The 26,784-nt window shown below is 37.5% G+C and overlaps 1 protein-coding gene across 1 annotated transcript; it reads left to right on the top strand.

The window, feature by feature from the left end:
- The first annotated feature begins 7,556 nt into the window (after positions 1-7,556).
- On the top strand, positions 7,557-26,784 carry galnt5 (polypeptide N-acetylgalactosaminyltransferase 5). The gene is made up of 10 exons (XM_026272739.1): positions 7,557-9,562; positions 9,667-9,833; positions 12,345-12,464; positions 13,003-13,138; positions 13,333-13,452; positions 17,883-18,000; positions 18,371-18,700; positions 18,796-18,876; positions 18,981-19,124; positions 26,276-26,784. Exons 1-10 carry the CDS (start codon positions 8,442-8,444, stop codon positions 26,414-26,416), a joined length of 2,478 nt encoding a protein of 825 aa, XP_026128524.1. The 5' UTR covers positions 7,557-8,441; the 3' UTR covers positions 26,417-26,784.

Below are 26,784 nucleotides of genomic sequence, written 5' to 3'. Positions count from 1 at the left end.
AGAACAACCACCCAATAAAGCATTACAATAGTCTAACCTTGAAGTCATAAATGCATGGATTAACATTTCTGCATTTGACATTGAGAGCATAGGCCATAATTTAGATAAATTTTTTAGATGGAAAAAAGAGTTTTACAAATGCTAGAAATGTGGCTTTCTAAGGAAAGATTGCGATCAAATAGCCCACCTAGGTGTCACGCTGTCTGGTCTCTGTTTCTCTGGGTGTCCACTAGTGGGCTCACTTCCCCTTAGGCACCTCACCGTAGGCACTACAATTCCCACTAGCCTTGTCCCTTCATCACAGTAATTGCACTCCTGCTAATTGCACCAGGTGCCTTCACTTATTAGTCATTAGCCTCCCTATATTTACCAGTCTTTTCCTTTTGTTTGTATGGAGTAATTTCCTTCCGTTTCCTTGTGTACCCAGTTTTCTCGTCACAGAAGGACTCCATCCAGACAAGATCCAGCGGTATATTTTCTGATGTTTCCTCCCCAGCCACTGAGCTGGAGAGAAGGAGTGGTTTTGAGGGAACCCGCCTGGTCGTGTTTCGTGGGACCAGGGGAGGTCGCAGAGTAGTGAGTGGTCGAGAGGAGGTCCAGCATCGCTCTCCACCATGGCCACCCTTCGACCCTGGGCTCGTGTGGGATGGATCGGAGCCGCCATCTCACCATTGCGGACGGAGAGAGGAGAGGAAGCGCATGTCTGCCGAGCCAGCACCACTGCACAAGATGGTCACCAGCCCAGTGCCGTTGCACAAGATGGCCGCCAGCCCAGAGCTGCTGCACAAGATGGCCACCAGCCCAGCGCCACAGCACAAGGTGGTTCCTCTTCCCGTTGACCCTCCAGAGTCGAGTCAGGTTCCCGTTGACCCTCCAGAGTTGAGTAAGGTTCCCGTTGACCCTCCAGAGTCGAGTTAGGTTCCCGTTGACTCTCCAGAGTCGAGTCAGATTCCCGTTGACCCTCCAGAGTTGAGTCAGGTACTCGTGGACCCTCCAGAGTCGAGTCAGGTCTCAGTGACCCTCCAGAGCCAGGGCTAGTCACCGTTGACCTTCCAGAGTTAGGGCTAGTCACCGTTGAACTTCCAGAGTCAGGGCTAGTCACCGTTGACCTTCCAGAGTCAGGGCTAGTCACCGTTGACCTTCCAGAGTCAGGGCTAGTCACCGTTGACCATCCAGAGTCAGGGCTAGTCACCGTTGACATTCTGGAGTCAAGTCAAGTCACCTGTGAAATTCATGGACAAAGGCAAGTCACCAATGATCTTCATGGACAAAGTCCAGTCACCAGTATTCTTCACAAACAAAGTCAAGTCACCATTGATCTTCATGGGCAAGGTCAAGTCACCAGTGTTCTTCACGGACAAGGTCAAGTCACTGACTATCTTCATGGGCAAAGGCAAGTCACCATTGATCTTCATGAACAAATACAAGTCACCAATGATCTTCATGAACAAATGCAAGTCACCAATGATCTTCATGAACAAATGCAAGTCACCAATGATCTTCATGAGCAGAGTCAAGTCAGCATTGATCTTCTGGAATCCCATATAAACACCATGGGATTACCAGAGTCTCTTCAAGTCTCTGTGGAACTACCAGAGCCTCCCCACATCTCTGCTGAACTAACAGAGCTTCTCCCCGTCTCTGCGGAACTTCCAGAGCCTCGTCACATCTCAGCCGAACTCTCTGAGCGCGCGACTGATCCTGTCGTGGCCGCGGAGGCTACTCTTAACTTGTTCATGTTCTCTGTTTCAGACTTGCCTAACCAGACTTGCTCTCCTGTTAATTCTGTTAATTTTGTTTCTCTTCTGTCTGTTCCCATCTATGGACCTGACCCTCCGTCCCTCCCCCTGATCCTCCGCCGATCCAGATCCCTCCTGGGTTTTTTGTCTTTGTCTTTCTTTCTGTTTCCCTCTAAGGACCTGGCCCTCCGTCCCACCCCCTGATCCACCTCCCTCCTGGCGTCCTTGTTTTTGTGTTTGCACTTCTTGTCTCTGTTTCCCCATTTTACCTGGTCCTCTTGTCTCCTTTTCCCCATTTTACCAGGTCCTCTTGTCTCTGTTTCCCCATTTAACCTGGCCCTCCGTCCCTCCCCCTGGTCCTCCGCCACTCCACCTCCCTCTTGGTTTCTTCTTGGGTTCGGGTGTAGCATCTGGTAGCTGCTTCGTGGAGGAGGGGGTAATGTCACACTGTCTGGTCTCTCTTGGTGTCCACTAGTGGGCTCACTTCCCCTTAGGCACCTCACCGTAGGCACTACAATTCCCACCTTGTCCCATAATCACAGTAATTGCACTCCTGCTAATTGCACTAGGTGCCTTCATTTATTAGTCATTAGCCTCTCTATATTTACCAGTATTTTCCTGTTGTCTGTGTGGAGTCCTTTCCTTCCGTTTCCTTGTGTACCCAGTCTTCTCGTCTTCCGAGATTCCTCGCATTCCGAGTTCCTGTTTCTGTTCCCTTCCTGTACTTTCCCTGTTTGTTTTCTTTTGGAGTGTTTCATGTTTTGACCCAGCTTGTTTGGATTACAATTTGGATCACCCCTCAAATAAACATACTGCTATTGGATCCCTCTCTCCCTGTGTTTCACTGGGTCGCGATCGTCACACTAGGTTCCTAACTGATGACGAAGAATTGACAGAGCAACCATCAAGTCTTAGACAGTGTTGTAGGTTATTATATATATTATAGATTATATAATTATAGATTGGTCTATAATTAACTAGTTTTTTGGGGTCAAGTTGTGTTTTTTTTGATGAGAGGCTTAATAACAGCACGTTTGAAGGTTTGGGTGACATATCCTAATGACAATGAGGAATTTATAATAGTCAGAAGAGGATCTATGACTTCTTAAAGCACCTCTTTTAGGAGCTTAGATGGTATAGGGTCTAACATACATGTTGTTGGCTTAGATGATTTAACAAGTTTATACAATTCTTCCTCTCCTATAGTAGAGAATGAGTGGAACTGTTCCTCAGGGGGTCTATAGTGCACTGTCTGATGCGATACTGTGGCTGGCGGCTGAATGGTTGCAATTTTATCTCTAATAGTATCGATTTTAGAAGTAAAGTAGTTTATAAAGTCATTACTGCTGTGGTGTTGGGAAATATCAACACTTGTTGAGGCTTTATTTTTCGTTAATTTAGCCACTCTATTGAATAAATTCCTGGGGTTATGTTTGTTTTCTTCCAAAAGAGAAGAAAAGTAATCGGATATAGCAGTTTTTAATGCTTTTCTGTAGGATAGGTTACTTTCCAGTCAACCAATGCGAAATACCTCTTGTTTTGTTTTTCAACAGCTCCGCTCCATTTTTCGGGCTGCTCTCTTTAGGGTGTGAGTATGCTCATTATACCATGGTGTCAAACTGTTTTCCTTAACCTTCCTTAAGCGTAAAGGAGTAATTGTATTTAAAGTGCTAGAAAAGAGAGAGTCCATAGTTTCTGTTACATCATCAAGTTGTTCTGAGGTTTTGGATATGCTAAGGAATTTGGATACATCAGGAAGATAACTTAAAAAGCAATCTTTTGTGGTAGAAGTGATGGTTCTTCCATACTTGTAACAAGAAGTAGAATTTACAATTTTGGCTATATGAAGTTTGCACAAAACTAAATAATAATATGAGATATCATCACTTGGCTGCATAATTTCAACACTATCAACATCAATTCCATGTGACAGTATTAAATCTAGAATATGATTTAGACAATGAGTAGGTGAAACGTGTTGTCTAACCCCAATAGAGTTCGGAATGTCTATAAATGCTGATCCTAATTCATCTTTTTCATTATCAACATGGATATTAAAATCACCAACTATTAAAACTTTATCTGCAGCCAGAACTAACTCGGATATAAATTCACCAAACTCTTTAATAAAGTCTGTATGGTGCCCTGGTGGCTTTTATAGCCAGTACAAACAAAACAGGGATTTATCATTAACATTTGTTTCTCTGGGTAATGTTATATGAAGCACCATTACTTCAAACGAGTTATATACTTGAAGCCTGCCCTCTGAGAAATCCTGTAAACATTGTCATAAATTGAAGCAACACCTCCCCCTTTGCCTTTTAGACGCAGCTCATATTTATAAAATTAATCTTGGGGGGTGGACTCATTTAAAATAATGTAACCATCAGGTTTAAGCCAGGTTTCTGTCATATTATTTCCAAAAAGTGTTTTCGTAGAAAGGGATCTGATATTCAATAAACCAAGATTAAATTGTTAATCTTAACTTGGTTTGGACGTTTTTTGTATTTTCTAGTTCGGGGAACAGACACAGTCTATATAGTGTGATATCTAGGTGAAAGATTCTCTATGAGGAATTAATTGACCTCTGTGACATGAGGCAGCTAGCAGACGGTCGGTTTAGCCAGTCTGTCTGTTTCCTGACCTGGGCCCTAGTTAGTCAAGTATAAACACTAAGACTATTTGCCATATTTCTAGAGAGAAGAGTGGCGCCACCCCAGGAGGGATGAAGACCATCTCTTTTCAAAAGGTCAGGTCTGCACCAAAAGCTCGTCCTATTGTCTATGAAACCTATGTTATTCTGTGAGCACCACTTAGACATCCAGCCATTGAGTGATGACAATCTGCTATGCATCTCATCACCACGGTAAGCAGGGAAGGGACCAGAGCATATTACAGTGTCTGACATCATGCTTGCAAGTTCACACACCTCTTTAATGTTATTTTTAGTGATCTCCAATTGGCGAATTCGAATATCATTAGCCCCAGCATGAATAACAATCTTACTGTATTTACGTTTAGCATTAGCCAGCACTTTTAAATTTGCCAAGATGTCAGGTGCTCTGGCTCCCGGTAAACATTTGACTATGGTGGCTGGTGTCTCTATGTTCATGTTCCGTACAATAGAATCACCAATAACTAGAGCACTTTCATCAGGTTACTCAGTGGGTGCATCACTAAGTGGGGAGAACCTGCAACTGGATTCTTGATTTCCTCCCTGGCAGACCTCAAGTGGTGAAAGTAGGCCAGTACACCTCCAACACCATCACCCTGAACGTGGGACCTCCACAGGGCTGTGTCCTGAGTCCCCTGCTCTACTCTCTCTACACACATGACTGTGTGTCTTCCCACAGCTCCACATCTATTATTAAATTTACTGTGTGATACTGTGGTTCTGGGCCTCGTTTTCAACAACAATGATACTTGGATGAGGTAGATAAACTCACATCACGGTGCCAGGACAATTGTCTCTCTGTGAATGTGAGTAAAACTAAAGAACTGATTGTGGACTTCAGGAAGAGACAGCAGCAGACCTACACTCCCCTACGGAGAGGGTTGAGCAGCTTCAAGTACCTTGATGTAAACATCTCTGAGGACCTGACTTGGACTACTCACATTCAAACTCAGGTTAAGAAAGCCAGGCAAAGACTGTATTCAGGGGCCATAGAAAGTGTATTACTCAGTGTATCTTGGTGCGGTATGGGAACAGATCCAGTCAAGACTGCAAAGCCCTGCAGAGAGTTGTGCACTTACCTGAGCGCATCTCAGGGTATGCTCTCCCCTCTCTGCAGGACATCTACCTCTAACGCTTCAGAAGCAGAGCTGTTAAAATGAAGGACACACATCACCCTAGTAACTCTCTTTTTATTTTGCTGCCATCTGGTAAGCGCTTCGGTAGCTTGATGGCAAAAACTGAGAGACTTAGGAGGAGCTTCTTTCCCCTGGCCATCAGGCTCCTAAACTCAAACTCAGTCTCTTAACCTCTACATGACTTCACTTAATTATCAATCCTGAATATACTGACACTGACACTTGCACACAGCAATTTCTATATGTTTTATTTTTATTTATTTACTTTTTTTTATTTCTATTGCTGCTATGTAAATACCCTGTACAACCTGTTTGCTCATTGTCCTCTTATACATTCCTGCTCATCTTAATATTTATTAAGTCTACCGTATACTGTCCTGCACATTTTATTTTATAAGCTTTTTTATTTTATTCTTCTTATTTATTTATTTTTTCTTACTTTTCCATATCTTATTATTTTGTATAATTAAAGAGTTTGTATTCTTGAATAATTGCACTGTCCATGGAGAGGACCTGATTAAAATGTAACTGCTGGTCATATCCTCTCCAAATAACCATGTATGTGACTAAAATCTTGAATCTTTTTTGCTTGTCTTTGGGGATGTAATGACAAGAATTGCAATATGGCTTAATATGATGATTAAACTTCAAAATGCTGTGATTTAACTAAATAAACTTGAGGGCTGCACATCAGCTTTGTGTATAGTGTTTACCGGAGTGACCGAGGATGTGTAGGCCACTAATAAAAAAGGTACATTTGTTTGTTGTAAATTTAAAGACAATTCAGTTGAGATGTTTACATTGGCTTGTTGGGGTAATATTTCTGTCCACTGACAACAACGTTTTCTTTCTGAATTAGCATAACTGTATAACTTTATAGTTAATAAAATCTTTACGAATAAATTACATTAGTTATACTTTAATTTCCTTCAATAAAAAGGAAATTGATTAAGACGGTGTAAAAGGTTTGTGGACGTGGATTAGTAATCTGGCCCCTTGGTATAAAGGAGACAAATGCTGGCCCTCGCCACTATTAAAGTTGCCCATTCCTGCATTCTCAGAGACGGTGCACCCTCATGACAGGTTCTTTTGTGACACCAGAACCAACGTCTGGATCTCTGGAGAAAAATAATTTATTATTTGCTAATGTTTGTGAATGTTTACATTAGAGTGCACGTCCTACTAGATTAAGTTAATACGGGAGAGTGGCTGGAAACTAGCGACCTCTCCTGCTTGGAGATAGTATTAACATCATAAACTGAAAGAAATCTTTGCATGACTTGCTTTTCAAATGTTTTAAAATTGATCATCCGAGTCTAATATGATCCAGTGGGCCGTATTAAAAGACACTGTGAGCCGCCAGTGGCCCATACCTGCTTTAATAAAGGCTATTCTAGAGGAACAATAGACAAGGCAGTGAGCTATTGCCTATTGCGACACAACAGGTTAGACCAGACTTTATATATATACCAGTCTTTACAATCTTTCAACAGACTACATGGACAAAATATCTTAAATTTTTCCATTATATATATTCTTCAAATAATGAATGTGGCAGTATACCGTACAGGTAAGATGTCATATGGAAATAGTGTGGCACTTTGAAAAATATGGAACTGGATGATCATCCATGACCTCAGCATATTAAATTCTCATGGTATTTACTATGAGTCAAAAGTTTGGACAAACTTGAGTTTTTTGTTGTTGTTGTTTTCTTCTTCTTTTTTTAACTAAAGACTAGCTTGAATTAGTTTTGCAAAAAAAAAAAAAAAAAACCTGGGGAATTTTATTAGTTTCTTTATCAAATAAAAAAAATAAAACTTAGAATACAATTTTTAAATAGATTATATATATATATATATATATATATATATATATATATATATATATATATATATATATATATATATATATATAATATGCCATGCACAATAAATAAATAAATTAAATAAATTGAATTTGTTGCGTCCAAATGATCGCTCTAAATACTGACACGTCGTCACATAGGCTGTGTGGGTACGTGTAAAACAGGGCAGGTCTGATGTTCAAAACGCCAGCAGGAACTGCGGATTTAAAGTAGGATGTCTTAAACCCAGAGGACGACATGAACACAAAGGTGTGTGTGTGTACTCAGAAGTATGGCCGGAGAACTATAGAAGTGAATCTGTCGGAATATAAAATCGAGTGCAGAAACATTCATTTGAAAGGACAGGGGCAGCACGTGAGTGATGACAAACTTTGCTACTCCGATCTCAACAAGGAACTTTAACGCGACTATTTCAGAGTGTCATTTAAAAACGGAAGCTCTAATATTAATATATTCTGTGTCTAATCCTGTATGTCTGTGAGTGTAAAACCGCGGAAGTTTGCCAGGAGTTTAGTTTAGGTCATACGGAAGAAATTTTTGCCACGCAGTCGTTTCTGAGTTCGGGATGCTCTTCTGTGGTTACATTCACATACTCAGTGTTTGGCATTAACAGCATTCTCTAAAAAGTTCCCTGCTCTCATGTTGGCTATTTACAGTAGTCTCGAGGGTAATAAACGTCGTCTCTGTAAGTCCAGGTAAACCACAATCAAATCCCGTTTTTATTATCGCGATAACGTAAATAACCATTGTAACCATAGTGACCACAGTGAGTGGTTTCGTTTTAGTTTTGCTGGTAATTTCATGCAACGTTCGCGTATTCTCTGATGTTGTCAAAAGCTGATTACATTTTATACCACTGCGTTTGTTCCTTAACATACTTAACATAAGTCCTATCTCTGTTTATAATTTGTTTACGACTTTTTAATATTCAGGTAGTCATTTTCAAGAATGTGGATTCGCTCTCTTTGAGAACCGAACTGAGCGTGAACTGAAAATACTTGAAAATAATTAATAGTACTAAAATAATGAAATTTAGGAAGTATTTAAGGGGCAGTGGGAGGGTCTTGGCTTTTGTGTTTATCGCGTCTGTAATATGGCTCCTTTTTGACATCGCAGCATTGCGGATATCTTTCATCAGTGATTTGAATCCGGATCTCAAACAGAGAGAGATTGAACTAAAACAGGGAAGGAGGAAAGACAATGTAAAGGATGTGCTCAAACAACCACTGCAAAATGTAAACATAGACAAAAAGGAGTTTTTAAAAAACAGCAACCGCTTTGAACGGAAAGTTGATAAAGTTTACAGAAAGAGGCCAATGGCGAGGCCCACAAATCAAGTGGAGTTAAAACAAGACAAACGTTTGAATCCAATGTCTATGGCTGACAAGTCTTTTGTGAAACAAAATGAGGTAATTAACCAAAGTAAAGTGAATCTAATTGTGAATTCACTTGCGAAGGGAACAATTATTAGCATCCCTGAAAAAATAAACAAGACAAAAACAGTTATTAATGTCAAAGTGAAGAATATAACCACAAAGATAAACAAAATAAAGGCTGCTTTTAATGAACAGGCAGACGCAAATTTAGATATCAAAGCACATATACTTACTAAAGCACTGCCTACTGTCCAGGAGAAAATGCATCCTCCTGCATTTAAAGAAGACAGTGTGAAGAAAGTACATAATATTAATGGCACAGTAGTGATGCCAAATAATGAAGTACATGTAGATGCGGGTTTGCAAAGGAACTTGAGTAATGAATTGTTGAAACCAGCAGATGGTGATAAACCAAAGAACATTATTGAAAATTCAGAAAAACATGGCAATACTTTCAACAAAACAAAACCAGATATTATTCAAAAACCAAGTGAACTTAAGGATCAGAACCCAGCTGAGGAGGCAAACAGAGTACCGCATTCTACAAGTGTTCAGGTGAGGAGGTCAGGAGGGCATCATAAGGTTATGGCCCTAGATGTGACAGACAGGCCCAGAGATCCCAGGGCAGTCGGACAGTTTGGCCAGCCTGCAAGAGTTCCCAGAGATAAAGAACTGGAGAGTCGAAGACGCTGGAGTGAAGGATTTTTTAATGTATTCCTGAGTGAACAGATACCACTAGACAGAGCCATCCCAGACACCAGACCTCAAATGTGAGTTTGAACCATAGATTATTTTTGCTGTAGTCCTGCAGCTAATGACACATTTTCTGTTATGGCAAGATATGTGTAACACCTCCATCTCCTTTGTCGTTTAGATGTTCGGAAAACATCGTTCATGATGACCTGCCCAGTACCAGTGTAATCTTCTGTTTTGTGGACGAAGTTTGGTCCACTCTGCTACGCTCGGTGCACAGTGTACTCAACAGGTCTCCTCCACACCTGCTCAAAGAGATCATTCTGGTGGACGACTGCAGCTCCAAAGGTTCGAGGGCTTTGCCTTCATTTTAAAGAAATTATTTAAAGGGGTCATATGATGCAATTCAAATTTTTCCTTTCTCTTTGGAGTGTTACATGGTCTTGGTGCATAAAGAAGACCTGTAATTTTGCAAAGACTAAAGACTCAAATCCAAAGAGATATTCTTTATAAACATTAAGGCTCATTCTAACACACCCCCACATCTCTACGTCACTGTGTGGGAAGATTTGCATAATGCATAATGATGTTCATGCAAAGAAAGAAGGCGTACCTTTTATTCTCGTTGTAGTATTGTTGTTGCCACCGCCATGTTGTATAGATGCTGTGTTTTTCACTGCGAAAGCAAAACTACTTTGTTTCACCTTCCAAAAGAAGATGATATCCGCTTTGTGATGCCTGGAGCCAATCCGTGCTGGTCGCTGAGGAAATACATCAACTTTGCCGGATCGGCTTTTACCGTGGACGAAGTGGAGTCCAGCCTGGGGTCATCACATGTGGTTGCCACAAACCCAATGGACGCTCCTTTGTAGAAACCGCCGTCCTCCGTTCAAGGCCACGATGTGTGACAATGTTTTGATGAGAGAGCGAAACTTCTTTGTTTGGCCTTCCAAAAGAGGACACGACTAGAACACAATGCACTGGATAGCTGGCCAATCAGAGCACACCTCGCTTTTCAGGCCAATGAGCCTTTTAAAAATCAACATGTTTCAGAAGGTGGGGCATAGAGGAGAAAATTTTTTTATTTTTTTTTACCTTAAACCGCATAAACACATTTCATTAAACAAATGCACTAAAATAATGTTCTTTTTAGCGGCATCATATGACCCCTTTAATCAAGTGAGTTCATTGACAGGGTTTAATAGTTAAAAGCTTAAAGTGAAAGTGAAAAAGTGAATGTCGTGACATTTGCCAAGTATGGTAACCTATGGTAACACAGAGCAGTGGGAAGCTATTTTTTCCAGCACCTGGGGAGCAATTTGGGGGTTCAGTGCCTTACTTAAGGGCACTTCAGCTATGGGTATTGTGGGTGGAAGAGACATTTACATATAGTTTTAAAATTTGATACAAACCAAATGAGCAGCACTAAATAATGAGGTAAATGTTGTCAGAGACAAGCTTATGTTTAACAGATATCCATATGGTAGGTGGTTAATTCTTCAATAATGTACTTCTTGGCCCACTCAAAATCTTGAAAAGTAAATCTTTTTCAAACTGTACTTGCTCAATCTATTAAAATACATAAGTCCTAAAATAAAAATAAAAGTATGGATTGTCATCATTCTTCAAGAGGATCTTGGGGACATTTGGAATACACATTGAATGTATTCTTGCATTGAAGTCAAGTTAAGTCACCTTTATTTATATAGTGCTTTAAATCAACTGAACAATATTAATTAGGAAAACAATGTCATTAATGCAAAATGACAGTTAAAGGCAATTCATCATTGAATTCAGTGATGTTATAATCCAGCTCTGTTCAGTTTAAATAGTATCTCTGCAATCATTTGTAATCAAGTCAGCAGTATCGCTGTAATTTAAGTGTCCTCAACTAAGCAAGCCAGAGTCAACAGCGGCAAGGAACTGAAACTCCATCGGTGACAGAATGGAGAAAAAAATCTTGGGAGAAACCAGGCTCAGTCAGGGGGCCAGTTCTCCTCTGACCAGACGAAACCAGAAGTTCAATTCCAGGCTGCAGCAAAGTCAGATTGTGCAGAAGAATCATCTGTTTCCTGTGGTCTAGTCATGGTGGTTATCTGAGACAAGGACTGAAACACAGTTAAATGTGTTTGGATGATCTGAGATGACCAAACACTGGAGAAGAGATCGTGGCAACCCCCCAGAAGACCTCAAACGATGCTTACCCTGGAACAACAAAGAAAACTTAATCGCAAAGTTTAATTGCAACATATAATCATTGCAGTTAATAGTGTTCACTGTCTGTTTGATAATAAACTGCATGATTCTTACTGTACATTTCTGCCATAGTCACCACTAATAACCTACTCCTAAATATAATGTGCAAAAAGCACTATACAAATTGTATCAAAATAATTGAATAGAACATAAATGCAAATGTTTTGAGAAGGTTTTTTTTATTTTTTTTATTCTTATTAATATTACAATTTGACACTGTATGCTGTTATGGTAAAGAATGGTATAGCATGGTAAAGGAAAGCACCGCTGATACCAAATATGAAGAAAGAAAGAAAGAAAGAAAGAAAGAAAGAAAAAGAAAGGGGGGGGGGAATTGTCAATTTGTGTAGTTGTTGGATCCACAACTAATTTTTGTAAAAATAAATTGTACACCTAATGAATTGAAAATATGGTGTTCAAAGTAGAAGTTTCTTGAATTTACTTTTATTTTATTTTATTTTATTTTTTTAATGGAAGTTAAAAAGTCTGAACAGTCTTTTTTTATGCATTTTTGCATAAAAGAAAGAAAAGCACCTGTAATTAACAGACTTTTCTGTATTTTTGTTTCTCTATGACTAAAATGTATTTCTGCTTCTATTGTAGACTACTTGAAGGAGCAGTTGGATGTTTATATGTCTCAATTCCCTAAAGTACGAATCATCCGTCTGAAAGAGAGACAAGGCCTAATCAGAGCCAGAATCGCAGGGGCTGCCTCTGCTACTGGTACTGTACACTCACATTCGATTCAGTTCAGTGTAGTGGCAAGGTTTCAATCCATGGATTTGTGCTTAATTAAGGCAGCAGCTATTTGCTAAATAAATTGCATAAATACCATATTTTCATGGCGATGGATACTTTTTACACTAAGTGCAAATAGCTATAGATTCAATTTACATTATTGAAATTGAAGGATTTCAGCTATTTATACTAATTTTTGCAAATAGTGGCAATTATCTGGACCTCAGTATTGTAGTACATTAGAAAACAGTTTGCAATAATAACTTGCTGAGTGTAATTTTTAATTCAAATTATTAAATGGATGCCACCTTACTGGGACAAAAAAGCCCTCCTACCTAAAAAAGGTTGCCGAAAGGCGTATTCGAACCTGGGTCCACTGTGTCAAAATGACACTCCTTTAATTGAATCTGTTTGGAATACATCGAATGGACATCTGTTATCTTGCATCTCTGTTGTATAATATGCATATTGTTTTAGTGTATGGCCATATTGGTTGTTTCAGCATATGTTGTTTTATCTGCAGGTGAAGTGTTGACATTCCTGGACTCTCATGTTGAGTGTAATGTGGGTTGGCTGGAGCCACTGTTAGAAAGAGTTTACCTGGACCGCAAAAAAGTGGTCTGTCCTGTTATTGAGGTCATCAGTGATAAGGACATGAGGTAATGAAGTATATTCAGTCATGCAATTAAATAAATGCTGTGCTCCCCATTTTGTACATGGCACATTACTATAGCGCATATCCATGTCCCTGTGAGACTAAATCGCCCTTTCTGGTGTATCATTCCTCCACTGCTGCACTGATTTGTTGAAATTCATGCACTAAAATGTATTCATTTATTTTTTGTCTATGCAGTTACATGCTTGTTGATAACTTCCAAAGAGGCATTTTCAGATGGCCGCTGGTGTTTGGCTGGAGTGCACTACCAGAGGAATATATTAGAAAGAATCAAATCAAGGATTCAGACCCCATTAGGTAACGTCATCAAAATGGCATACACTATATATATATATATATATATATATATACTGATTGATTTAGTTGTACTTTTTGCAGGTTACCAAAGCTGACAAGTGATTTTTTTTATGCTGTATTTTAGAGAGTGTTATACAAAAGCTGCATTTACACACTAGCACTGACTTTTGTTGAGGTCCCTAGTGGGCATTTTCATGTTGACAGTGAAATACAAACATTCTGGAGGCAAAAGACTATATATAATATAAATATAAATTGAATCCATACATGAAAACAAAAATGAATGATGAAGGCAAGGATTAGCCTCTCCTCCATCTTTCCGTCACTGCTGAGCTTAGTGGAGAACGATCATAGGGAGTGCTGTGTTCTTTCTATTGGCTGTCGCTCCCAAAAGTAACTCTTCATTTGCATAAAGTTGAAGGTTTCTGAACTTTGTCGTGTCGCTGGACACGCCCTATCCATCGCCATCATCCACTGTGAATTGAAATGAATGGGATTGCACCGTTTTGTCGTTGTTTGTCTCTTGTACTGTGAATGGGGCTAAACAGTTGAATATTAAGTGTTAGCGGTGTTAGGGTTAGAATAAGTTGATGTACTTGCAAAATTACTTCGAGTCAGTAGCATGTCTGTTGGGCGACAGTCACAATAAAGAGTTAACCGATATAAAACTATTTATTAGTCTTTATTTAGTCTACTAATACTCTAATGAGAGTTAGTTGAAATGTAGGTGCAACATTACTTAATGTCAACAGAATGTTCGGTAAAACTTTAGAATAAGGTTCCATTAGTTAATGTTAGTTCATTAACACATTAATACATTTATTAATTAACATGAACAAACAATGAATAATACATTTATTACTGTATTTATTAATCTTCGTTAATGTTAGTTAATGCAAATACAGTTATTCATTGTTAGTTCATGGTAATTCACAGTGCATTAACTAATGTTAACAAGTTTGATTTAAATAATGCATTAGTAAATGTTGAAATTAACATGAACTAAGACTTATAAATGCTGTAGAGGGATTGTTCTTGCTTCGTTCATGTTAACGAAAGTAGTTAACTAACATTAACTAATGGAACCTTATTCTAAAGTGTTACCGAATGTTCAAAAGGAACCATTGAAAATAAGTGTTACTGAAGTTTCTCCAATTTTATTTGAATAAACAAACAAACAGCCATCAGCAGCCAATCAAAATGAATCACCTTATTACATAAAATTTGAATGACAGACCATCACAAAATTTGGCAGGTTAAAGAAAAATGTAGCTTCCTTCAAAACAGCCGGTAAAAGAGTCGAGATATCGTGCGTCATCACTACGACACAGCATTAGATCTGGCTTTTGTCCACACACGCTCGTCCCGGGTTGAAACCGGCAATGTTACTAGGTCCCCGACCCAGGTACAATGCCGAAATCGATCCCGGGACGTGTTTGCTTTCACACAGAAGGCAACCTGGAAATGTTCCGGCAACATGCCGGGTCCGACGTGCAGTGTGAAAGGAGCAGAACATGGGATGTGGATTCATGTAACAGGATTCATGTAACAGGGATCCTGTGATTAAAAAAGATTATATGGCACAACAAACAGAAGTATGCATTGCATTTGTCACTGGTCACAGGTTTGATGTGATCAGATCGAACCAAATACAGGAATTAAAATGTTCATTGTTGTTACTGAAATGGACAACATACAAAGAAACTGAAATCAAATTAATTACATGATATATCAATTAAAATGTTTGTACTTAGGGAAGAATGAGAAATACTAATTTATATCTCAAACTTGGTAAGATAAAGACTAAGTGTTTAGGTAAACCCAAACTAAACAGATTTGATCCTGTGTGTGAAAATCAAAGGGTTTTATACATGTGTCTATATTTAGCAGAGGCTATGTGTCTGTGTGATCATGCTCCAAACAAAGACAAGGAAGTTTTACAATTGTGATGCAAATTTAGTCCTGTAGTAACAGTGAGCCAGCTTGGCTCAAAGTGCTTCCATACCAATGTTTTGTTAAGGGCATGATGACATGCACAATTCTGAGGTATTAGATTTTGTTGTGAGGAAAGCATTTTCATTGTTAAGACAATTGTGAATCACATTGTGGCCACATAGCAATTCTATGCTCCTGTACATGGCTTAACTGCAGCTATATGGAAAATAGCAGAGCGTACCACTCAGGAGACAAACAAACTTAGCATAGACACACATGCAACTTGAAATTGCTAGACAATTCCAGTATTACAGTTATTCCAATTTCAAACAAGACACATGGTCTAAAATGCACCTAGCATCTACAACCTAAGTGTTTCACACACTTACAGTAAAGCATTCATGTATTTTAAAAGAATAAACTCAACTAGTCTTTGTGCACATGTAGTTACACAAACAACTGTACTGTGTGATCTATGTGCACAATGTCTTAAACACTATTACAAATTCGAAAATACAAACAGGATTATTGAAATATTAAACACATTGCTATTAAGCTGCTAACCCACTAGCAAGTGAAGTCAGTAGCTGAAGGCCTTGCATGAACAATGCAGTCAACTCCGTAAGAGTTTTACCTGCAAATGAGCATTGATATCCACCTTTAGAAAGTGGTTTCCTATCTTTCTGAAAATAAGGTGGAGGTCTACCCCTACCCATTGACCAGCATTTTTCCTCTGTATGGCCTATTTTGTGACAGGAACTACAAAACCTGCTATCTTTGACACAGGGTTGTGTGCTGTGTTCTCCTGAAGTTTGAGGATTTTCTGAATCCTCTTAATAACTGAAATCAGCACACTTTCTTGAGCAGTAGCACATGCTTCTTCTGAACTAAAAGTTCTAGAATCATCACCAAGAAGTGAACATGCTTTTTAGCCCCATCACTGTTAAGCGTTTTGGGAGATATGAACTCTTGTGCATTTAGCTTAGCCTTAAGATCTGCAATGGTGGCCTTGTGATTTTTACATTTATCACTTCAGAGCTTAATGTTCAGCTAGTAATTTATCTAGCTGTGACTGAAGATCCCAAATCCTCTGACAATTGTATTTCTGCATTTTTATAATGCAGTTCTTTACAATTAGCATCTATACTTGAAGACATGTCAATAAATCGTAGCCGGGTACAGCTTATAAAGTTTAAAGCCTCTGTTATTTCACCATGTTTTGATTTATTTTGATGTTTAACAATTATGTCCCACCAATTGAACATTTCATCATCTGAAGATCTAGTATCTATATAATCCTTCTTGAGTTTGCACAAGGTAGGCTTCTTTTTGCTCCATTGAGCAAACAATGAGTCACTTTCTTTTGAGGTTTTCCTTTCTATCCCTGAGGAGATAATTTGTATGTTGTCAGACTAAACAGTAATCTATAAGGTTTCGGCACCAATCTGTAAGAGTGGTTTGCCTACAGTGGTTCAGGCTGTAGGATTGCCGAAGGACTAAAGAAACATTATCAGCACGATGTTATAAAACTCTCTTTCAATTCCATCATTTAATCATGTTTTTATTTATAGGCATTAAGTGTTCCACCATTTTGAATTAATAAAATAAATCGTATCCACCATCTGGAGATGCCCCTGACAAAAAGTTGTCAAAACAAAGTGTAGTTTGCATTAGTGTATATATATAACTAATGTTAACTAACAATAAACAATACAGAGGGTAACTAAAATATTAGTCCTTTTTTCAATATAAGGTGACATTAATGAAGGCTGTAATACTAATATTGTCCACCAGAGGGAGGCATAGGATAATAATTATTTTTAGGTCTTAGAGATTCAAATATAAAACGGTTAAGCAAATATTATATAATAATGTTATTTTATATAGTTTGAAAGAGTTTAATATAGTCAGTTTGCAAAAAAAAAAAAAAAAGTGATCTTCAGAAAGCTTACAGATCATTTTATTTCCTAATGAAATTAAAATGATTTGTCTATATTAATTTAAAACTATAATACTTCTGTAAAGAGACACTATAAGAAAAGAGACCGGTCCACTGTATCATTGTTGTATGAGTCGTTGGTGCTTGGATCCTGATAATTGCTGCTGGCAGATATTTTTAATTGTGTGATTATCAGTCATTTTTAAATGTAGATATTGTGCACCTTTTCTCTTTGCTGTGAACCATTGATTGATATGAAAAGCAGAAAAAATCAGGGCTGTAACCACCATAGACATTGACACTGATTTCACTAATTTCAAAGGGCTAAATTGTCTCCCCCAACATTTGATATTTGTACAATGATATACTGTGCTCAATTATTCAGCTCTGTTTGAAACTACTATATATAAACCTTTTGACATCCTAACAACAGTGTACTTATAGGTCTAAATATAGGTTATAATATGTTTGTTGTAATATGTAATAAAATATCTAAATCCAAAGTGCAGTTCAAGGTGACAGGTTTTTTGTTGTTGTTGTTGTTGTTGTTGCACAGGTGTCCTGTTATGGCAGGGGGTCTTTTCTCTATTGACAAGAGCTATTTCTATGAACTGGGGGCATATGATCCAGGCCTGGATGTATGGGGTGGAGAAAATATGGAAATCTCTTTTAAGGTAATTAACCCAAATGTTTATTTGCAGGGTCAAATAATCTTTAACCAGCAATTTCAAGGGATCATAATTTTTTTTTACTTTTATAAAACCATTAGTACATTGTACTATGAATAAACATTTTAACGCTTCAGGGTACACACTGTTAGGATGGTGTGTGAAAGAATATACGAGTCAAAAGCAGACCACTTTTAAGCTTTCCTTCAGTAAATCAAGCTAACGTGCATTTAGGGCAAACAGCATAACATCTCACTTTTTTGTTAATAGTTTATGTATCCTAAATTAACATTTAATATGAGTCCTTTTAAAAGTTTGAGCCATTATGAAATAATTGTGTACAGTGGCAAAAGGTAATGTGATATTTGTGCTGTAGATCTGGATGTGTGGAGGTGAGATTGAAATCATCCCCTGCTCACGTGTCGGCCACATCTTCCGTGGTGATAACCCTTACAAGTTCCCTAAAGATCGTGTGAAGACAGTCGAGAGAAACCTGGCCAGGGTTGCAGAGGTGTGGCTGGATGACTATAAAGAGCTGTTTTATGGCCATGGCTACCATCATCTGCTGGACAAACGTGTGACTGATATAGGAAACCTGACAGAACAGATTGAGCTGAGAAAAAAACTACAGTGTAAAAGCTTTAAATGGTACTTGGAGAATGTCTACCCAGACCTTGACGCCCCTCTTGTCAAAGCAGAAGGGCTGGTAGGTAGAAAATATATAAACTTTTCACCACTATAATTTACACTTCTAACTAATTATTCTGTTACTAATCTTACAAACATATTTTTTTTCTATAGATTTTCAATGTTGGAACCAGAAAATGTTTGGTGTTTGAAAAAGACATTTTATTTTTTGATAAGTGTGATCTCACAAATAAGGTAAATCCAAGTCAGAAATATCATGTACATGTATATTCCGTTCTGCTGCATTCATTAAAAACACTGCATCATAAAAATTGTTTCTGTTTTCTCATGCCTGGCAGAGTCAACACTTCAGCTACACCTGGTTAAGGATGGTTCGACAGAACACTTCCTGTTTGGCTCCTCAGGAAAAAGAGATTATCATGGAACCGTGTGACAGCACAAAGCCACATCTCCGCTGGATGCACAAGTCTGGTAAAGGTTTGGTAAGTATAGCACAAAATCTAATCTCTAGGCATAGTAAAACTGATAAATTAAGCAATAGATGATGTAAATAGTGGGACAGGAAATATTAAATAATAACACAAAATGATTTTTACAAATATTTTATCAGAAATTTTATCATTTGCTTCTCATTTAGTTATGGTTCATGTTAGTGTTAAGCTAAATTTAAATGAAGGACACTGATCTGACGCTGTCAATGTATACGTTACATTTACATTCAGTCATTTAGCAGATGTTTTTATTCGGTAACACTTTAGTATAGGGTCCAATTCTCACTAATCACTAGTTGCTTAATAGCATGCCTATTATTAACATATTAGCTGTTTATTAGTGCTTATAAAGTACATATAATGCATGACATCCATAATCCTACCCAATACCCTAAACTGAACAACTACCTTATAAACTAATAATAAGCGGCAAATTAGTTAATTGAGGCCTTTTATTCAAAGCAACTTACAAATGAGGACGATGGAAGCAATCAAAATTAACAAAATATCAATGATATGCAAGTGCCATAACAAGTCTCAGTTATCTTAATGCAGTATAACAGTAAGAATAGAAAAAGAATAGAGCAAGCTAGTGTTTGAGGTATTTTGTTGGTTTTGTTAATTGTATAATAAATAAAAAGAAAACAAATAGATATAATACAAAAAGATTAGAAAAGCTAGTGTTAGTTGTTTTTTCTTTGTTGTTTTTTTTTACTTCCTTGAGCTGTAAGCTCTAATCATTAAAATTAAAAACAAGAAACACATTTTACAATGTATTAAAGTGTCCTTTTTGAAATGTTACCAAAAATAAAAAATAAAAATCTTTCTCGCGATATTCTAATTTGTTTTTAGATGCACCTGTATATAAGTTTCTGCATTATTCATAAGATGTAGTTGGATCTTTATTTAACTCACAATTATAAGTTAAGGTTATGCCACAGCATCTAAAATTGGCTTAAAACCAGTGCTCAGGAAAAATGCACATTCAGCCACTCTTTATTTGGTATAACTTGTGTTATTTTTGGCCTCGTCATGTTGCATCACAAAGCCTCTCCGAAGCGTATTAACTCCTGACATTCTCCTGTAAAATGTATTGATACTCTTTATAAGAGGGAGGTTCGAAGATGATCAGATACTGTCGCATTTCAGACTGTAAGCAATGCTGAACCTACTTTCCGTCAAAGTTATTCCAGTAAACCCACTTGCCAGCTTCGTGGAACTATGTAGGTCTGGGTTATGAAGGGAGTATGGTTGCAAAGATTACATTTAATGGAAAGGATCCACCAGGAGTGGAGCATGCATCTTAATTAGACTCAACATGGGTAGCCTCGCCCAACTAGGACACGGAAAGGACTGACAGATTGAAAGTTAATTCTTGGTTCTGTGGGTGGTGGTGCATGGCCCTAACCCACTGAGGGATTGGCGTGGTAGTTTCAGTTTTCCTGCATCTCCCTCCTAGGCCCACCACATAAGTGCTTAAGACCCTTATGCAGCAAAGCAGTGTTAAACCATGATACTCCCTCCAGGTTTTGGAATTGCAGGGTTGATGCACTTTTTCCTTTAAACAAAACATTGTGCAATTTTGACAAAATTGATAACTTTTTCCTCATCTGCCCATGGAATATTTTCTCAGAAGTGTTGTGGAACATCCATGTGGTCTTGGGCAAACGGAAGACATGCTTCAATTCGTTTTGTTTTTTTTTTGTTTGTTTTTTCTGAACATGACTGAACAGCATTATTCACCATCTTTCTGATAGTAGATTACATAAAAAAAGAGTTTTGCTTATTGTAGAGTTTTCAGGGGGTCTTTTGTTGTAGCAACAGTCCAGAATTTTTACATTTGTAGACATGGTCACTTGAAGATTCTTGAATACCCAGGTATTTAGCAATGCTTTCCTAAAGCCTTTCCCATCTTCATGTATTTGCATTTTAAGCTATTTAGATCAAGACATGGTTCACACTAAATAAGAAGACCAGATTGTCAGTAGCCAGGCTTTGTGTTTCTTTATTTAAAGAGCAGTGCACCTGTGCAACCCATATTTTCAGTTTCATTTACTGACTAGCTAGACTTAGCTTTTGAAGAAGTCATAACAGAGTATTACTTACTTTTTTCTTCCTGCTCTGTTATTGATCACTAAATGTCTCAGATAAAAATGTATAAATAAATAAAAAAATTGTGTTATTGGTTAATCAGGTTGTTTGTCTTTATCCGTAACTTAGATGAAAGTCAGACCAAATTTTATGATCAAAATATGCTAAAGAAAATAAATATAATAATCCCATAATAATAATCCCTTTATATTAGATGGCTTTAACTACTATTTACTTAGGCTACTATACATTAAAAAAAGGTAAAATGAGGTAAAAAAAAAACATTTACTGTTAGTGAGGTGTGATGGGGTAAGGTTAGGGAAAGATTTGGTGGTATTGGTTGGTTTAAAGGGATACTCCAAACCAAAGTGAAAATGTTGTCATTAATCACTAAACCCCCATGTTGTTCCAAACCCATAATAAAACGTTGTTTGTCTCCAGAACTCAATTTAAGATATTTTGGATGCAAACCGGGAGGCCTGTGACTGTCCCATAGACTGCCAAGTATATAACACTGTCAAGGTAGAGAAAAATATGAAAGACATCATCAGAGTAGTCCATTTGCCATCAGTGGTTCAACCATAACATTATGAAGCAATGAGAATACTTTTTGTATGCAAAGAAAACAAAAATAACAACTTTATTCTATGGAATCAGCTTAAATGGGCAATATGAGTAATTAATTATAACAACTTATAATTAATTATAAATATTTAGAAGATCCACTGAAAGTATTTACCTGGCATCTCTGTGTCAACTGAATGTGTAAGAACATTAATTTCCTGGCTAAGGAAAATAACTTTCTTACTGTACAATATTATTACGAGCTTGTAGCAAAAATCTGCATGATTAGGGACTCCAGTTATGAGCAAACAATTAACGACCTCAAGTTTGATACAAGTAAGATTTCATTAGCTACATAATCAGTTAAACTAGTCTAACAGACACGCACACACACACACAGGTACGCATACAGTGGGCATATGAAAAAGGGTTAAAGTTTAAGCAGTAAAGAGAAGAGAAAAACATGAAGCTATGATACGATTAGATTTTCAGCAGATCTACAGCCTTAAGGAAACATCAGTTTCTTAGTTCAAACACACCTTTGTAAAAGATGCAAATGATACGTAATGTATCAATTAATAAGGCTAAGTTTGATACCCACATATCTCGCACGTTTGAAGGAGAGTCCTGATGCACTCTGGGGCTCAAAGTAGGTTGATTGAAGTTAGGTGATGAGAAGGAAACATTCTAAGTCAGAGGATCTTGATAAATGGAAAGTCAAGGCCGAAGGCCTGGCAAGAACTTAGGGTGTCCTTAGAAGCGTTCTAGCTCACATCCTCGTTTTCTTTCCATCCTTATTCAACGGATCTAACAGAACTGCAGACTGCCTGAGCGACGTGTTGGGGCCCACTGGGCACGCCTGCACCAGCTCAGGCTCTCCACACAGACACAGAAGACTTGGCAGAAGAAGAAGAACAAGAAAACATAGGCGGTACTGTTGGCTGAGCCTTTTTAAGTCTGAGAAGGTTCACGCCTCTCAGGATGGGCTTGTCCAGTGAGAAAGGCTGAAATTCCAAGTGGGAGGTTGGAAATACCGGGGTGTTTTACGACCGTTTGTCTGAGAGCATGGCAGTTTGCAGATGTAACTGGATCAGAAGTTGATATACAAACTAGTAAAGATTCTTAGAACACTAATATGTTGCATAGGTATCAACATATAATATACACTGTTTGATAGAGACCAAACATGGTACAAGGGAGGTGATATTAACTAGTGATCTATCATAAGCATGCATAAAAAATTCAAATTCAACAGACAATATACAATTCAATCGGGACCACTTCTGTCAGGTATATTTTATGAAAATTATATTGCATACAGTTAGTGTTGGCGGTATGGTTATGTTCTGGGCAACACTCCACCAACCATATGCCAAAACTCTCCAACACAACTGATTCAATTTGAATGGCCAGCAATGAGAAATATTGCTTGATACTATATTTATGGGGGAAGCATCACCCAAACTCGGAAAGTAAGCATAAAACAAGCATGTTGCTTTAGCTGCTAATGAAAATATTTGAATGTATGGGGGAAGCATACACCCCTAGCAGCGATTTTCGGCAAAGATATCTCCATTCATCCAAATTGGCCATATTTAGCATGAAAATCCATCTCTTTAACACTGAACAACTCTGAATCCATGAAACACCATTGTAGCCCCCCTTTAAACAAATCTGTGATACATACAACCCCTTCCTGCAGCACGAGAAGCATGTAATGTACATAAGCTGTTTTTTTTTTGTTTGTTTTTTTTATGTCAGAATACAATTTATTTCATAGCTTAGGCTGCGGCTATTTCCCCTTGCTGAATTGAGGTGTCAAGTAACGAAGTACAAATACTTTGTTACCTTACTTAAGTAGAAATTTGGGGTATCTATACTTGAGTAATTATTTTTCAGCTGACTTTTTACTTCTACTCCTTACATTTTCACGCAAGTATCTGTACTTTCTACTCCTTACATTTTAAAAATAGCTTATTTACTGCCATTTCATTTCGGCTTGTTTTCATTCCGGCTTGTCATTATAAAAAAAAAAAAAGAAAAAAAAGAAAACTTTTCCAGATAAATCGTGCAATCCGGATGGAGTGAATTTGATTGTGGTTGGACGATAAGTATAAACATATAGCCTACCATTCTGACACCCTATCGGTTTGTATGCGATCCATCGTACCTGCACATGACACAAATCACATCACACTCCTGCAAGGACATAGCCAGTGTTGGGTTAGTTTATCAAAAAATACATTTCTTAAAAGTAGGGTTGGGTATGGAACCGGTATGCACCGAACCGAATAAGGACGCAAATTTCAGTGTCTTTAAAATGCCTGAGCGATTGATTGAAATGTATTTCCTGGTTCTCCGATATGTACACAAGAAGCACGGGCGTCGCTAGGCTTTTTTAGCGGGGCTATAGCTTTTAGCTCCATAAACTGCACACAAATTCGCCATCGCCTCAGAGTCAGTCCCCTTAAATTTCATATGAAACTGGTGTCAGACCGGTCTCCTCTCCGTCTTTCAGTGTGTTCTTCATCAGACTGTTTACAAAAGGTCACGAGGGAGCAGTCGGTTTCTCGTCTACTGTAAAGTTTTCGCTGTTCACCGCTCATCACACCACAGCTGTTTCCTCCAGCGAAAATCTAGCCCTTAACACATTTGAATGAACACATAGTTTAATTACACTTATTTAAATATGCTTAATTTATTCATACGTACTTTATACATACACTAGCTACTGTGCAAAAGTCTTAGGCACGTTAGTATTTTCACTTAAAAGTTATTTCTATATTTGGCTGTAGTGTGTCAGTAGAAAATATCAGTTTACATTTTCAAAGATTCATTTTGCCGTTGTCAGACCGCTTGTGCATTCAAAATCGCACTAGATTATTATTAAAATTAATGGCAAACTGATATTTCCTACTGACACAATACAGCAAAATATATAAATAACTTGTTAAAAACCTTTTTTTGGGGTGAAAATACTAATGTGTCTAAGACTTTTGCACAGTACTGTAGTTTACAAATGACATTGTTGCTACTTTATAAAGAATGACCATACAGTAATTCACAGAACCACTTAAAGACTATGACAGACAGCACTTCTTAATCAAAACTTATCAGTCATAACTAAATATCAGAGTGAGTGACAGAGATACAGTAGAAACATTATGTGTGGTTTTGTATTAAATAATGACCCAGATTGTGAAATACATTTATTAGCCTTAGAGTAAGGGAAGCACAACTTGGGAAATGAGAGCATCCAAGGTAAAGGCTATGAATTTATTTTAAATATTTGTAATGTTCTTTAATGTTATCCAATGTTTTTTATTTTTATTTTTTTGTGGCCCTTTTTGTTTTAAATCAAAATCGAAATGGCACTGGACCCTACTTCAAAGTTATTATTTCTCACTACTGGCTCATTTACCAAATGGGTGATTTCTCTTCGTCCTCCACAAATTAAGCTATTGTAGGTAGTTCGGTAGCAAGACATTTTAATAAATTAGCGTTTGCAATTGACAATGTTGTGATAAGTAGGCTATAACAACTTGTTAGCCCCCCCACCCCCCACTGGACATAGCACATGTATGTAGCGAATACAGGAAGCTATCAATCAAGAAGGTAGTTTCATTTTTAGTTTTTGATTAATCGCTTGGATTAATCATTCATTTTGCCAGCACTATAAAGTATATAGACAACCATACAATTTTGCTTCATAATGTTACGGTTGAACCACTAGTGGCAGATGGACAATTCTGATGATGTCTTTCATACTTTTCTGTACCTTGACAGTGTAATTTGGGACAGTCTATGGGACAGTCACAAGCCTCCTTGTTTTCATCCAAAATATCTTAAATTGTGTTCTGAAGACGAACAGAGATTTAATGGGTTTGCAACGTCATTTTGGGGTGGAGTATCCCTTCAAGGGTGGATTAAAATGTAAGGGATGGGAAAAACATATAAATAAAAATGTAATTACAGAAATTAATTACAGATGTAATTGCATGCATGTATTTTTTAAATATAAGGACAATGTAACAAATATATGCTGTATTAAACAATAAATGCATTGTATCAAATAATTAATTGAAATGTAGATACTGTAGAAGTTAAGTGTTAACAAACTTACCATTTCATATATATATATATAAGCATGCCCCAAATTACCGTGTTTCTCTTTTTTACCACATAATAAATATATGAAGGACGTGTTATGAAGAAAATGAAATCACTTTCCACTAAAAGATTTAGTTATTATAATCTATTGGCACTGCACAGTGATACACACAGTACAGCTGTGGTGCTTAAATATGTTTCAGTGGTATATTTTAACATTGATCATTCAAGGTTTTATATGAAAAGTATGAGGTTCTCTTATAAATCATATTGTGTGCAGCTGCATTCTTGATTTCATATATCAAGATAGGAACTGTGCTTAGTTTAAATGTGTAAACATTGTTTGACCAAATTCTACCATCTGTTTCTATGTCTAGACAGAGCATGTGATGATGGAGGGTCATTCCCAACCCATTTGCCTGGAAGCTGGAGTTAAAGCTGACAGCATCTTCCTTAAGGACTGTGATACTGTCAATACTTTTCAGAAATGGCAGTTTACACACTACTATGCTGAGTGAGATGCTCAAGAATATCTCTCACCTATTGCCCATAACAACTTTCACCTCTGTACATAGATTTGTAATTTAGTTTTTGTTGTTGTTTTTGTTTTTTAATAGCATATGTGTGGTTTGATGAGAGTCCACTTAATGCACTTTGTGCAATACAGATATGGTTTTTGACATTCTGAATCATTATGGTTCACATTAGGGAAACAGGTCTTTTTTTTTGTTAATAAAGGTTATTTGTATTTTATGATTTGATTGGAAAATAATGCTATGGATAAGAAATGATACACAGGATTTCTACAACAAAAAATAAATAAATAAATAAACATTTCGAAGTACCCTTATGATATTTTCACAATAAAGTTATTGCTGCTTGTATA

This window comes from Carassius auratus, chromosome 9 (genome assembly GCF_003368295.1).
Source record: "Carassius auratus strain Wakin chromosome 9, ASM336829v1, whole genome shotgun sequence".
NCBI lineage: Eukaryota > Metazoa > Chordata > Actinopteri > Cypriniformes > Cyprinidae > Carassius > Carassius auratus.
Note: the sequence above shows the minus strand (reverse complement) of the source record. Positions and strands in the feature narration are given on the sequence as shown.

Bases quoted from the DNA above. Each gene is read 5' to 3' on its own strand.
- galnt5 (XM_026272739.1), top strand. From the start codon at position 8,442: ATGAAATTTAGGAAGTATTTAAGGGGCAGTGGGAGGGTCTTGGCTTTT. The intron at 9,563-9,666 runs GTGAGTTTGAAC...TTTGTCGTTTAG, and splicing joins CCAGACACCAGACCTCAAAT to ATGTTCGGAAAACATCGTTC. The intron at 18,701-18,795 runs GTAGGTAGAAAA...TTTTTTCTATAG, and splicing joins TTGTCAAAGCAGAAGGGCTG to ATTTTCAATGTTGGAACCAG.